Here is a 13,784-nt window from a genome sequence, read left to right as displayed (position 1 = left end):
CCCCTTGCCCACTCCAACCCATGGTATCTGGGAGGCCCTGTAATATGGAGATCTGCACTCTGGGCTAGGTTCTAAGCCTGGGCTGTGCTGGGCTTGGCCGGTGCCTACCACCCACACAGACAAACATGGATCTGTACCTTCCACACTGCAGGCTGCACCTTGTTTGCCGCAGCTGTTATTGAAGTGTCCCCACACGATCTGCCTCCCATCCCCCTACATGCTGCAGCCCCCTCTTCAGCCCCTACATAGCAAACAGTCACAGCTCCAGGTAGGGGGGAGAATGTGGGGGGATAAGATGAGTCATTGCCGTGGGAACAGATGTACCAAGTTCCACATATGCACACTCACAGAACCTTACACACAAAGGCATGGCCACACTCACATTCCCACACTCACAGGGAAACACGCTGGGAGGCCAGTGCTAGTCAAAGCCACAGCTGAACATTCAGATCCACACTGAGAAACAGTCATCTCCTCACACATACACATTCCCCATAGACACAAACGCCAAAACACAGGGACAGATCAAGACCCAGACAGACACATCCCACCCAGAGTGACCTCCAGTCATCAACCCAGAGCCCACCCCCTGCTCATATGCACAGACTCAAACACACTGGATTCCCTAGACACACACCACAGCCCTTACTTGAATTCAAGACTCAAACACAAACACACACTCATGCACACATATGCAGACATGCACACACCCACACATTCACACATGTACACACACACACACAGCAGCCCCTCTTCTGAGTCCCTTCACTCATTCTCCTACCTCGGCCAGCACCTAGGGAAGACAAGACATCACACACCATGCAGATGCCATACCTGCCCAAGGACAAAGTTCTGCCTTGGGTTTAGCTTCAGTCCATCCTCCTGTTCTGCAGAGGTTAAGGTCACTTGCCCCCTCCCTTATGCTGCTCCAGTTCCTCTCCCACACCTCCTATGCCTAACGGCGCATCTTCAGAGCCTTTGAAAAGGGCTTTGGCTGCAACGGGAAAGATGGTGGTTGCATCCCAGGAGTCACCTCCCAGGAGGGAAAGAGTGTGAGCTTTAGAGGGTGACATGTTAGGAAGGTCCTATGCTGAGCTAGGGGATGGCCAAGGTGACTGCCTGATGCTCAGGCAGTCACCCTTCACCTACCTGTGATTTCCAGAATCCCCAACCTTCAAACCTTTGCACCTGCTGTTTCCTGACCTTGAATGCCTCTCCTCAAATACCACAATCCCCCTTGCAGGCTACCTTCTTATTCTTCAGGTCTCCATGGAGATGTCCCTGCTCCAGGAAGCCTGTTCTCATGCCCTGGCTGAGTCGGTCTGTCCTTCTGTGCCCCACAGCCCCCAGGGCCCTCACACCCTCCTCACACCACAGGTTAATTGCCTGGGTGTGCACCTGCCTCCCCCAGCAGCCAGAGAGATTTTGCAGGGGAGGGAGACTGTGTCTGGTGAGAGAGGCTAGAGGCCTGAGAGGGGCAGAGGCTTAAAGCCCAGCTCTGCCTCTGCTGTGCGACCTTGGGCAAGTCATTGCCCCATGTGGGTCCAGTGTCCTTATCTGTAAAATGGGGACAATAACGACCACCCCACCAGGTTGATATGAAGATTAAATGAGAGCAGGCATCATATGCATTATCCAAACGGTAGCTGTATTATTAGAACTCATTGCCTAGCACACAGCTTAATAAATCGTTATTTGTGGAATTAACGAACCCCCACTTCTGTCCCCACCGGCGTCCTTGATTTTTGGGGGGAACAGTAGGTATAACAAAAAGAGAAACTGGGGGCAGATAGGATGGGGGGCTGGGAGATGGGAGAACAGGGTTCTCTGGCATCGTTGGGAGCTAGCTGTTACAGCAGCATCCGGAGCTAGGCTGGAGGCGGTGCAGGCATCCTCTCTGTCTCACCCCTGTGACCCACCTGTGCCATCCTCCTCCTCAGTTAGGTGAGGCAGCAAGGAGAGGCGGGGCTGGGCTCCACCTCTGCACTGTGGCCCTCTGAAGCTGCCAGGCCCGCCGGCACACACTAAGTGCGCCCAGAATGCGGGGTGGCCAGGGGCATAAATGTTGAATGAATGAGGATGGAATGAATGAACGGATGGACGCATGAATGGAGGTGGGATGGAAGCTTGAAGTGGGAGGCGAGAAGGAACGAGCGTCTCCCTCCGCCCTGCGGGTCTCGGGGCTGGAAGACACGGAGCCAAGACCGTCTGGGGGCTCCCACCCCGCCCTGCCCCTCCCGCCGGCCCTCCCTCCCCGCAGCGCGCAGCCCGGCGGAGCCCGCGCCCAGCCACAGCCCGCGCAGTTGCCGGGGATCGTGCTGAGCCCCGCGAGCCGAGGCAGCGCAGCCTAGGGAGGGGGCTGCCCCGGCCCCCTCCTGCAGTCCCGGCCCCCAGAGGCTCGGCCTTCCTCGCAGGAAGGCGAAGTCCCCGGTGCCAGGTCCGGGGACCAGCAGCCGAGAACGCCCGGGTCCCGGAGCCAACAGGTGCGGGGTGTGGGGGACCCCCAGGCCTGGGATGGGGGTTCCAAAGCACCCGCGGCGAGGGATGGGAGGAGCCAAGAGTCTCGGGGGGTAACCTGGGTGCTGGGAGACTGGCTCCTCGGCCAGCGCTGCTCTCCTCTAGGCAGGCTCCGAGTGCCCTCGCTCCCCTGCGCCTTCCCGGAGCCCCGCCAGCCCCCGAGGTGCAGGAAGGTCCCGCGGACGGAGCGGGCCTGCCGGCGTTCAGTGGGGTATGAAGGCGTCCCCTCCCCTTCCCCAGGGGTCTCCAGGGATCCGCAACCCTCCGGCACCTGGCCGGGGTCGTCCTAGCCCAGCCAGGGGAAGGAGGGGCTGAGTGCGGGAGGAGGGAGGGGCGGGGAGCTGGGCTGGCTGGATTTATGAATGGAGAGCGACCCGCGCGCCGGAACAGCGGCTCCTGGCGGCCGTCGGGGAGCGTCGCGGCCCTGGGGACCCAAAGGGGGCCTCTTAGGGGGCCTGGATGCTCCCCTTGCTCGCAAGGGGTCGTCAGTCCCTCCGCGCACCACCCCCACTGTGTGTGTGTTGTATGTGTGCGTGTCCGCGAGTGCCCACCGGAGGGTCTGGCAGGTATGGCGGGTGGGGCTTGGGTCTCTAACACCTCCCTTGGCCCGTTTTCCCAACCCAAAGTTAAAGCCTCTGAACTGGCTCAAGAAATATTTGCAATCGGGATGGCTTCTCCTCCCAAATCTACGGTGTTTGGTGGGTTCGAACAGACCTGGCTTAAGAGCTTTGTGACCTTGAGCAAGAGACTCAATCTCTCTGAGCTTCGGTCTCATCTGCAAAGCAGGGTACCCTAATAATGGTAACCGGAAACGTCCCCGAAACTACCTTCTCGTACCAGGTTCTTGGTGAAGCACTTGGCACGCATCGGAGCTCATTACTCCTCATCGTGGTCCTGTAAGGTATGTAGGGCTGTCACCCCATTAGACAGATGGGGAAACCAAGGCTGAAAGAGGCCAGGTAAGCTACCCAAGGCAACTGGTGTGGAATTGGGATGCAACCCAGGTCTGTCTTCCTCCACCAATTTCATGACCTTGAGAATTAAGAGGGAACTTATACGCAAAGCGCCTGGCACAATCCCTAATGTTTCCTTCCTTCTCTCTTTTCCCACTCCCTCCTTTCCTTCCTCCCTTCAGGAAGTTTGAGGCTGAGACCCGAAAAGACCTGGGTGCAAGCCTCCAGGCACCCTGAAGGGAGTGGGCTGAGGGCTGGCCCAAGCTCCCTCCTCTCCCTCTGCAGAGCCTAGGATGCCCCTCTGCTGCAGCAGCTCCTGAGCTCATGGAGCCCTCAGCCACCCCAGGGGCCCAGATGGGGGTCCCCCCTGGCAGCAGAGAGCCGTCCCCTGTGCCTCCAGACTATGAAGACGAGTTTCTCCGCTATCTGTGGCGCGATTATCTGTACCCAAAACAGTATGAGTGGGTCCTCATCGCAGCCTATGTGGCTGTGTTCGTCGTGGCCCTGGTGGGCAACACGCTGGGTAGGTCCAGGGCTTGCCCGGCAGTGCTGCCGGCTTTCCCTGGGGATTGAAGGGGGTTGTGTGGGAGGAGGGCTCGCTGATTAGGCAGAACTAGGATGGGTGTGGCTCTGCCACCAGCTTCACCTCGCTGCACCCTGCAGTCTGCCTGGCCGTGTGGCGGAACCACCACATGAGGACAGTCACCAACTACTTCATTGTCAACCTGTCCCTGGCTGACGTTCTGGTGACTGCCATCTGCCTGCCGGCCAGCCTGCTGGTGGACATCACTGAGTCCTGGCTGTTCGGCCATGCCCTCTGCAAGGTCATCCCCTATCTACAGGTGAGCTCTGCCCAGGCACCCCTCACCACTCCTTGTCACGCCTGTAAAAAACCCACGGCCTTGCATAGGTCTCAGTGACCCCCAGACTTGCCTTTCAGACAGGTCAGTGGCTCATGACCCCTGAAGTGTCATCCTCTGCTGCTAGCAAGGGCAAGCCACCAGATCAGACACTCGAGGACACAGACACAACCCCACACACTCACAGAGATCCCCTCCCGGTCACAGCCACAGACATATACATAGACACGTGTGGACATGTATAGTCACCTCCAGGTACACAGGCACACAGTCAAGGAGAGAGGCACCAGCCCACAGTGACACATACACAACACCCTAGGCCTGCTCCCCAATCCCAAAGGGGCAGATGTGAGGGGCCTGATGGAAACAGCCGTCTCCTCTGCCTCCTGCACTGGCCAGGAAAGACCCCAGTGGTGGAAACCAGGATGTCCGGATGGGGTTAGTGGGGTGGAAGGAAGGCTTCTCTCAGTTTGTATCCTGTGATCCACTTCCTGCACCCCAGAGGGCAGGGGGCACCCCTAGAGGCAATGCCCACACACCTCTGGCCCAGACTCATCTCTGCCTCCCAGAATTAGGGCTTTTTCCTAACAGCCTGGGGAAGGGATGGCATTCCATGGCAGAGATAAATGCCTTTTGGATTTCCCACTATTTTGAGGCTCCCCACTCAACTGGTTAACTCTGGTGACCCTGAGCATAAAGACAGATGGATGAGGGAATTCTGTGCCTCAGTTTCCTCATCTGTAACAGGGGGGCAAGAGCACTTTGTGGGATTGTCATGAGGATGATGAGAACAGTGCCCAGCACATAGTAAGTTACGTAGGTGCAAGTTATTATTCACCGGAGGGGTGCACCTACCATGTGCCAGGTCTAAAGCTGGACATTGTTTATACATGATTTCACTTATTCGCACAAGAATCTTGCCAGGTAGATGGTATATTCCCATTCTGTAGACGAGGCTCAGAGAGGGTGAGTGACTTGCCCACATTTACACAGCCAGTAAGTGGTGGAGTCAGGATTTGCACTGCCCTGCACCTGCTGTCAGCCTCCTCACTCACCTACTCTCACATCGCTGGGTGGCCCCCAAAATGACCGACGTTGTGTCCCCATGGGGCAGGCCGTGTCCGTGTCAGTGGCAGTGCTAACTCTCAGCTTCATCGCCCTGGACCGCTGGTATGCCATCTGCCACCCACTATTGTTCAAGAGCACAGCCCGGCGGGCCCGTGGCTCCATCCTGGGCATCTGGGCTGTGTCGCTGGCCATCATGGTGCCCCAGGCTGCAGTCATGGAATGCAGCAGTGTGCTGCCTGAGCTAGCCAACCGCACACGGCTCTTCTCAGTCTGTGATGAACGCTGGGCAGGTAATGGTGGAAGCCTCAAGCAGGCATCCCCTCAGGTGGGCACTTTGGGAGCACGTACCCCTAGGGCAGGCATCTAGCAGGGTCCCTTCCAAAGTGGGAAATCCCAGAGCAGGTATTTCCCTAGGGGACACCCTAGACTGGCTCCTACCAGGGATACTCCCAGGGTGGGTGCCTCCCCTCATGTAGACATCTGCTCTAGTGTAGATGTCCTTCCAGGAGGGACACCCCAAGTTGGACAACTCCAGGGTCTCTGTCTGCCATGGTGGCTGTATGGGGTCCAGCTGCTCCTAGGCCTTGCTTTGGCCGTAGTCAGGACAGGGTGGCATTGCTAACCAGGGCAGGGTGGGGCTCACGGATTGGGCCTGACTCTGCATCTCTTGACCCCTGCAGATGACCTCTATCCCAAGATCTACCACAGTTGCTTCTTTATTGTCACCTACCTGGCCCCACTGGGCCTCATGGCCATGGCCTATTTCCAGATATTCCGCAAGCTCTGGGGCCGCCAGGTGAGGCCCACTCTGGGCAGGGGCTAGGCCAGTCACTGTGTGGGCTGGGGGTGGGAGGGCTACTGGTCTAACTGAGTAGGCAGTCCTCTGCCATCAGCACATGCCATCTTGGCTGCAACCAAAGAGAGGGGAAGCCCAGAGACACGTCAAACTCAAGGCCAAAAGCACCAGTGGCTACCCTGGAATGGAATAGTAACACGTCCTTCTATTAGTGGTTGGCGTTTATTGAAGTATCCACTCCCAGATAATCTTGCATCCTCTTAGCCACCACATATTACCCACATTAAATATATGAGAAAACCGAGACCCAGAAGATCAACATAACTTCCCCCAAACCACTCAGCTAGTGAGTAGATCAGGAACTAAAGCCCAGATCTGTGAGCTCCCACTGCTCAGTTTAGTACCACTGCAACAATAATAATAGCAACTCCGTGGTGCCTGCCAAATTAGGCACTTTGCATCCAATGTCTTAACAACTATCTAACAAAAGAAGCAACATTACCCACGTCACAAATGCCAAATAAGGGCAACCAACTTGCCAGATTCAACAGCAGCAGAGCCTTCTGGTTCCAGGGCCTGTCTTCTTTCCTGTATTACAGACTGACCCACGGTGGGTTTCTTAGGTTTTTGGGGACCAGGGGTGGTCAGAGGCCCTTGGCCTAGCGAGTGGGAGTCCTGGATTGGCATCTGGGCGGTGAGAAAAGGCAGGCCAGAACGTGACCAGGCTCAGGAAGGGACTCTCACACTTGGGGATGTCACCTACATTCCACAGGAAGTACTGGCTTGCACCCAGGCCATGCCGGGCAGCGGATGGGGACACGGACTGGCTGTGACCCAGGTCCTGCCTTGGAGGAGCACCCAGTCCAGTAGGACCCTTCCTGACTGGCCAGCCCTGTAGTCCACCAACACTCATCATCTGCTCCCCACAGACCCCCCAGCCAAGCAGGACACAGGCACGATCCTCCTCATTTGACAGACATGAAAGCAAGGCTTAGAAAGGAAAATGAGGTGGCTAAGGTCACATAGCTCACGAATGGCTGAGCTGGCTCTAGACCCGCGTTTCCAGAACTCCAGCCCCATGCCCCTCTGTGGTGGGTGATTTGAGTGTCCGGTGGCAGGAGAGGCTTCTCCAGGAGCCCAGAACCACCCCAGGCTTATGGGCACTGGCCCAGGCCATTCGATGCTGCCCACCTGCTCACCCCTTGCCCAGGCCTCCTCATAGTCTGGTATGATCCAGGGGAGGCACAACTCACCCCCACCCCTACCCTCAAAGATAGTGTTGGAGATTTAGGGAGGATGGATGGGCAGTTGACAGGATGTGGCCTGGGGTCTTGTCAAGGGTCCCCACCTCTTTGAGTCTTAGTTGCCTCATCTATACCTAAGGACCAATAATATCTTTCCACAAGGCGTGTTGTAGAGGGTTTCACAAAGAGCTAATGGAAAATGAAAGTCTAGGCTGGGCGCAGTGGCTCACACCTGTAATCCCAGCACTTTGGGAGGCTGAGGCAGGCGGATCACCTAAGGTCAGGAGTTCAAGACCAGCCTGGCCAACGTGGTGAAACCCCATCTCTACTAAAAATACAAAACTTAGCCCGGTGTGGTGGTGCACACCTGTAATCCCAGCTACTCGGGAGGCGAGATTGAAGAGAGCCAAGATTGCACCATTGCACTCCAGCTTAGGTGACAAGAGTGAAATGCCATCTCAAAAAAAAAAAAAGAAAGAAAAGAAAATTAAAGTCTATCGTTCACTCTCAAGTCTAGAGTGTTAGTCTATCATAAACATTAGATTCCTTCCTCTTGCAAGGGTTTTATCCTTTTGCCCATCTCCACCCTGCCCGGGGTCCAGCCTGGAGTAGGCCCCACAAAAGGCAACCACCCTCCCAAGGTGCTGTACCCACCACTGCTGTCTCTATGTGTGCTGGACAGATCCCCGGCACCACCTCAGCACTGGTGCGGAACTGGAAGCGCCCCTCAGACCAGCTGGGGGACCTGGAGCAGGGCCTGAGTGGAGAGCCCCAGCCCCGGGCCCGCGCCTTCCTGGCTGAAGTGAAGCAGATGCGTGCACGGAGGAAGACAGCCAAGATGCTGATGGTGGTGCTGCTGGTCTTCGCCCTCTGCTACCTGCCCATCAGTGTCCTCAATGTCCTTAAGAGGTGAGAGCACGGGGTATGGTTGGGGTGGGTAGAAGTTTGAGGTTGGGGAAGGAGCTCTCCTTGCTTGGGAGAAAGACCTGGCTCCACCCCTTCTCCACTATGTGATCTTGGGCAGGCCATTTCTCTTCTCTGAGCCTCCATCTCCTGGGGCTATCGTGAAAATTCACGCATTCATTCACTTAATCATCACATTTTAGGGGGCTGGAAATACAATGAACAAGTCCATAAGACAGACAAAGTCCCTGCCTTCATGGAGGCTGCATTCTAGCAGGAGAGAAGGGAAGTAAATAGAAGAATCAATGTATATTATAATGTCAGGCAGTGATAACTGCTGGGAAGAAAAATAAAATAGGACAGAGAGTGGCAATGATAAAGGTTGGTGGGTTTTTGCTTTTGCTTTAGATACAATGGTTTAAAAAAAGCAGGGGGCCGGGTGCAGTGGCTCACATCTGTAATCCCAACACGTTGGGAGGCCAAGGAGGGAGGATCGCTTGAGGCCAGGAGTTCAAGATCAGCCCGGGCAACATAATGAGACTTCGTCTCTACTAAAATTCAAAAAATTAGCCAGCCATGGTGGCATGTGCCTGTAGTTCTAGCTACACAGACTGAGGTGGAAGAATAGCTTGAGCCCAGGAAGTTGAGGCTGCAGCGAACCGTGATTGCACCACTGCACTCCAGCCTGGGTGACACAGCTGTCTCAAAAAAAAAAAAAAAAAAAAAAAAAAAAAAAGCCTTTCCAAGGAAATGACATTTGAGCAGAGACTTGAAGGAAGTGAGAGAGCTAACCATGCACGTGTCTGTAGGGACAGCCAAAGAGGGTTGCAGGGCGCCGGGGAGAGAATGCAGGCTATTGGACAGAAGACAGTTTCACTCTGAGATTGTGCTTGGCCACTTCCTGGTTGTGTGATCTTCGGCATGTCACTTTACTTCTCTGAGCCTCAGTTTCCTTAATGGAAAAATGGATGATGTCTATGATTCATCATGTTGCTGTGAGGATGGATGAGAAAGTGGATGGGAAGCCCCAGGGGATCCGATGGCCAGGAGGCTAGAGATGCCCATCACGGTGCTTGATACCCTCCATGCTTGAGAACCCCAAACCCTGGCCAAGACCTCAGGTACAGAAGGCCAGGAAACGTGGACAGAAGTGGGCAGTAGGAACTCTTGCACTTTACAGCTCAGGTTCTGTGAGCAGCACTCCCCCAATACATGCATACGCAGCTACCCCATTTCTGACGCTCCTCCACCCTGGGCCTAGGGTGTTCGGGATGTTCCGCCAAGCCAGTGACCGCGAAGCTGTCTACGCCTGCTTCACCTTCTCCCACTGGCTGGTGTACGCCAACAGCGCTGCCAACCCCATCATCTACAACTTCCTCAGTGGTGAGCAGGCTGGGGATGCAAAGTGACTGAGGGTGGCCAACAGTCCACATGACAAGTCTCCCCATCCCCAAGCCAGGGCCCAAATAAAGGATGGTGGGTGAGGATGTACCTGCTGTGGGCACAGTGATCCTGCTCTGGGAGGACCCACCCCAAGCGGCCCTGGCCTGAGTGGGAGACAGGCCACACTCCCCACAGTGGCTGGCACCCAGGATCCAGTTTTGCAGATTCTGCAGCCCAGTGAGTGAGTGGAAGGGCAGGGGCTAGGCCAGCTCACCCCCAACTCCCACCCTGGGTGCAGGCACAGCAAGACCTCCAATCAGCTCAGGCAGAGGAGCCCATCCTCCCCGGAGGGAGTCAGACCTGTGGGAGGAGGGCCCTGGAGCCCCTGCCCGAGGAAGGATTGCACAGTCCAGGTGTCAGGGCTAAAGTAGGGTCACTCTGAGAGACAAGCCAGGCCCAGGGAAGGGCTTCGCCGGCTCAGCTAGACACACACTGGCAGAGTGACCGGAATCTCAGGGGTTGTCCCCTCTGGAAGTCTTCCTCCCCTGCCACCCCCACTCCCACTCCAGGCCTCTCCTCTCTGCTGTCCCACAGTGCCCACCCCCTCCCTCTACCTCCCAGTCTCAGGGTGGTAATGGCCCTGAGGCTGAGCTCAGCAGAAGTCTGACTCACCAGCCCTCTGACTTTGGGAATAGACTTCTAAAGAACAGGTCCAGATGACTGTTCAAGCCTGGACAGAAATAATCTTTGAGGAACTATTAAAAGGTTAAAGAAAGGATCAGGAGTCAATAGTATAACCCTCATTGAGACTCAAGAATTACTCAACAAGGCTGGCTGCGGGTTTCCAGGTCAGAAAAGAGAATAGATGATGAGCTGTGTGGGGAGGGGAGGGCAGACAGACTTACTGACACATATGCCTTTGTTTGGCCTATGTTTACTGAGCACCTACTATGTGCTTGACCCTGTGCTGGGCACCAGAGAGGCTGGCAGCCTAATGACACATGATCAAAGGGGCTTCAGCCTGACAAAATCTGTTTGTTTCCCTGGTATACTTGGGCTGAATAAGGTGGTGTGGTGGTCCCTCCTTCCCTCCTCCCCCTTGAGAAGGGCTTTGGAATTAGAATTGGGTTCAGCTTCTGGCTGGGTGGCCTTGGGCAAGCCACTGTACCTCTGTGCATCTCATCTGTGAAGTGAGGATAAAGGACTCCAGCCTTTCAGGGTGCTGGGATGCTCTGGCAGACAGAGGCTGAGGCGCCCAGCACAGCGTGACTGCCAAATGCAAAAGGGCTGCTGCTGCCGTCATTTTCATCATCAAAGGGCAGAGAGGACACAAGCCTCGCAACAGATAGTGACCCCCACGTACACACCAAGGAGAGCAGAGGTGACCTGAGGCCCCTGAGCCAGACACCACGTTTTGAGTCAGCCTCCAAGCCAGAGCACAGTCAAGGAATCAGATGGCAATTGCGTCTCTCCTTGGGAACCCGCTCCAGGGCTTCTGTCCTCTCTCTCTGGCGGTGCCGAGGTTGCCTCAGGGCTCTCCCTCCCAGCTCTATCCCTCCCTCCCTCCCCGCCCCCTCATAGGCAGCTTGGCTGGAGCTGCGTGGGTGTCCCTGGGCTCAAGGCCCCTTCCTGCTGCATCTGTCTCCTTATGGCTGTGTCTTTTGTCTCCCAACCAAGGCAAATTCCGGGAGCAGTTTAAGGCTGCCTTCTCCTGCTGCCTGCCTGGCCTGGGTCCCTGCGGCTCTCTGAAGGCCCCTAGTCCCCGCTCCTCTGCCAGCCACAAGTCCTTGTCCTTGCAGAGCCGATGCTCCGTCTCCAAAATCTCTGAGCATGTGGTGCTCACCAGCGTCACCACAGTGCTGCCCTGAGCGAGGGCTGCCCTGGAGGCTCCGGCTCGGGGGATCTGCCCCTACCCCTCATGGAAAGACAGCTGGATGTGGTGAAAGGCTGTGGCTTCAGTCCTGGGTTTCTGCCTGTGTGACTCTGGATAAGTCACTTCCTCTGTCTGAGCTTGTGTCCCCTAAGCAGGGTTGATGTGAGGATTAAGCATGCTGAAGCAAGTGGAAAGCTCCTTGTAAACTGTGAAGTGTTGTGGACATGATTATTGTTGTACTTCTCTCATTTGGCCATACCCCACAGTATAATCTGTCCCCATCCTCCTTCCAGAGCTTGGTCATCCTCCTAAAGACCCCTTTCCTACCCAATTACAGGCCTTCCCTGGAGTCTGCTCTAAAGGTCCCAACAGGCATTTCCATCTTGTTCCATGGCTCCCTGAAGCCCAGGGCTGCACTTGGCCAGCTGTTCTGATGCCTGTGTGAACTAATCTGGGCCCAGCCTTTCTCCAGCGGGCCACGAGCACAGCCCCACCCTAACCAGGTGCCAAGGGCACACACCACAGACCCGACCTTGTTGGCTTTGTGGTGTGATAAAACACTCTCCATGGCCACTTGGCACAGAGGCCAGCAGCCCGAAGCAACTGTAATTAAAAGCCTGGCACTGAATGTTCCCTTTCCTTGTCATTGCACAAAATCTGTGCTGCTTAGGTTAGGAGCAGAAGAAGGTGGGGAAGCTGGGGGGAGGGAAGACAAGAAGGCACTAGAATGCTCTTATCTGCTGACCTCCCACCCCCACCACACGGGATCCCAGATGGACTCAGCCAGGCCTCGTCACACGTGGTGCTGCCTCCTCATGCGGTGCCAATCCTGTGACGCCGGGACCTCGCCCCTCGACACAACTGTCTGCTCACAGGCCCAATGGCCTGGGGAAGGTAAGGGGGGCCGGGTGGGCAGATAGCGGGTTAACGGGCTGATTTACTGTTATCTTCATCTTCTTGGAAACCAAGGCTTGCGCCTATTTTCTATGAACTCACAGGATAAAAAGAGAAAGCCACAGACTTGGCCAGACATGCTCCGTCTGCCACCGAGATGATTTTAAGGCTGCCAAAGGCCCTCAGCCTTGTTGCCAGAGAAGGACGTGGAGTGCAGCCTGAAGTGCTACTCTGCTGAGAGGAACAGGGACATCTGGCAGGGGCCAGCTCTGCTATGCATACCACCAGGTCTGCTTAACTTGATTAATAGAGCTGTGGGCTCCCTCTGACCTCAACCGTCAAGAACGTGGGCAGAGCCCTGGTGCTGCCAGGGGCCCAGCCCAGGAGTGTTGAAGCACTGCTCCTCCTAAGCACCCCGCTTTACCCAGAGCAGGTGGAATGTGTGGTCTAAGTATGCCACCTGCTCTCCACACGACTTACCAGCCCAGCTCTCTGTGGACGGGGCAGAGCTCTAGCTGCTGCCAGGAGGATGGGCTCTCCTGCCCATTCCACACTCCCACTGGCCTTAGGATCCAAAGCGGTTGGCACAGTGCATAGGTAGGCTTGGAGGTGAGTGTGCAGAATGAGGTATGAGGGCTGGCCCCCAAGCTCAGAACCAACCGTGCTTACAAGATCAATCCAGGTCTTGGGCTCCTCAGCCTCAGCTGAGCACAAAGGTGAGAGACTACAATTGGCACCATCGGGTTTCAGCAGACACTTGGTTCAGTGGGAACAAAGAAACAACAGGCGCTGCTCCTAATGGCTGCACGCTCTGCTGGCTGAACCCAGCACCATGGGGGGCCTCAGCCCTCCACTCTGGGGGACTCGGATAAACTGAAGAAAATTCAGGGGAGGTGACCAGGATGCCAAGGGCAGAGATGCTCAGCGAGGGACTGCTCAAGAGCCCGGGGCTATCTGGCCCAGGGAAGAGAGGACTTGGGGAAAATATGGTATATAGGGTAGGCTCCACTATATAGAGGGTTGGCATGCATAAAGGGTGATGTATGTCCTGGGTGGCCCACAGAGAAAACCACAGCAAATGGTGGTGTCTTCAAGATGGCAGGATTTAGAATCCACATAAGGAAGATGTTTCTGCCAGTCATGGAGGAAATGGGCTGCCTTGAAAGGCACTGAGTTCTTTGCATTTGGCGAAGCAGAGGCCAGACTCACATGGGGACTATGAACGGAATTTTAGCTCTGGATGGGGGCTGGCCTCTGGGAACTGGATTCCATCTAATGCGGGGATTCTAGCAC

At 55.9% G+C, this 13,784-nt stretch overlaps 1 protein-coding gene across 1 annotated transcript; it reads left to right on the top strand.

Moving 5' to 3' along the window:
* Positions 1-2,650: 2,650 nt before the first annotated feature.
* HCRTR1 (hypocretin receptor 1) lies at positions 2,651-11,684 on the top strand. The gene is made up of 9 exons (XM_063803772.1): positions 2,651-2,728; positions 3,358-3,418; positions 3,653-3,993; positions 4,134-4,312; positions 5,445-5,688; positions 6,079-6,194; positions 8,121-8,347; positions 9,603-9,724; positions 11,402-11,684. Exons 3-9 carry the CDS (start codon positions 3,795-3,797, stop codon positions 11,590-11,592), a joined length of 1,278 nt encoding a protein of 425 aa, XP_063659842.1. The 5' UTR covers positions 2,651-2,728; positions 3,358-3,418; positions 3,653-3,794; the 3' UTR covers positions 11,593-11,684.
* Positions 11,685-13,784: the final 2,100 nt, after the last annotated feature.

The sequence above is a fragment of the Pan troglodytes genome, chromosome 1 (genome assembly GCF_028858775.2).
Source record: "Pan troglodytes isolate AG18354 chromosome 1, NHGRI_mPanTro3-v2.0_pri, whole genome shotgun sequence".
In the NCBI taxonomy this organism is placed as follows: Eukaryota; Metazoa; Chordata; class Mammalia; order Primates; family Hominidae; genus Pan; species Pan troglodytes.
This window is presented reverse-complemented; position numbering and strand designations above follow the sequence as displayed.

What these genes read in the sequence shown, in the direction of transcription:
- HCRTR1 (XM_063803772.1), top strand. Translation starts at nt 3,795, where the DNA reads ATGGAGCCCTCAGCCACCCCAGGGGCCCAGATGGGGGTCCCCCCTGGC. An exon ending in AGGTCATCCCCTATCTACAG is followed by an intron (nt 4,313 to 5,444) that starts GTGAGCTCTGCC and finishes CCCATGGGGCAG; the next exon opens with GCCGTGTCCGTGTCAGTGGC. An exon ending in GCAAGCTCTGGGGCCGCCAG is followed by an intron (nt 6,195 to 8,120) that starts GTGAGGCCCACT and finishes TGTGCTGGACAG; the next exon opens with ATCCCCGGCACCACCTCAGC.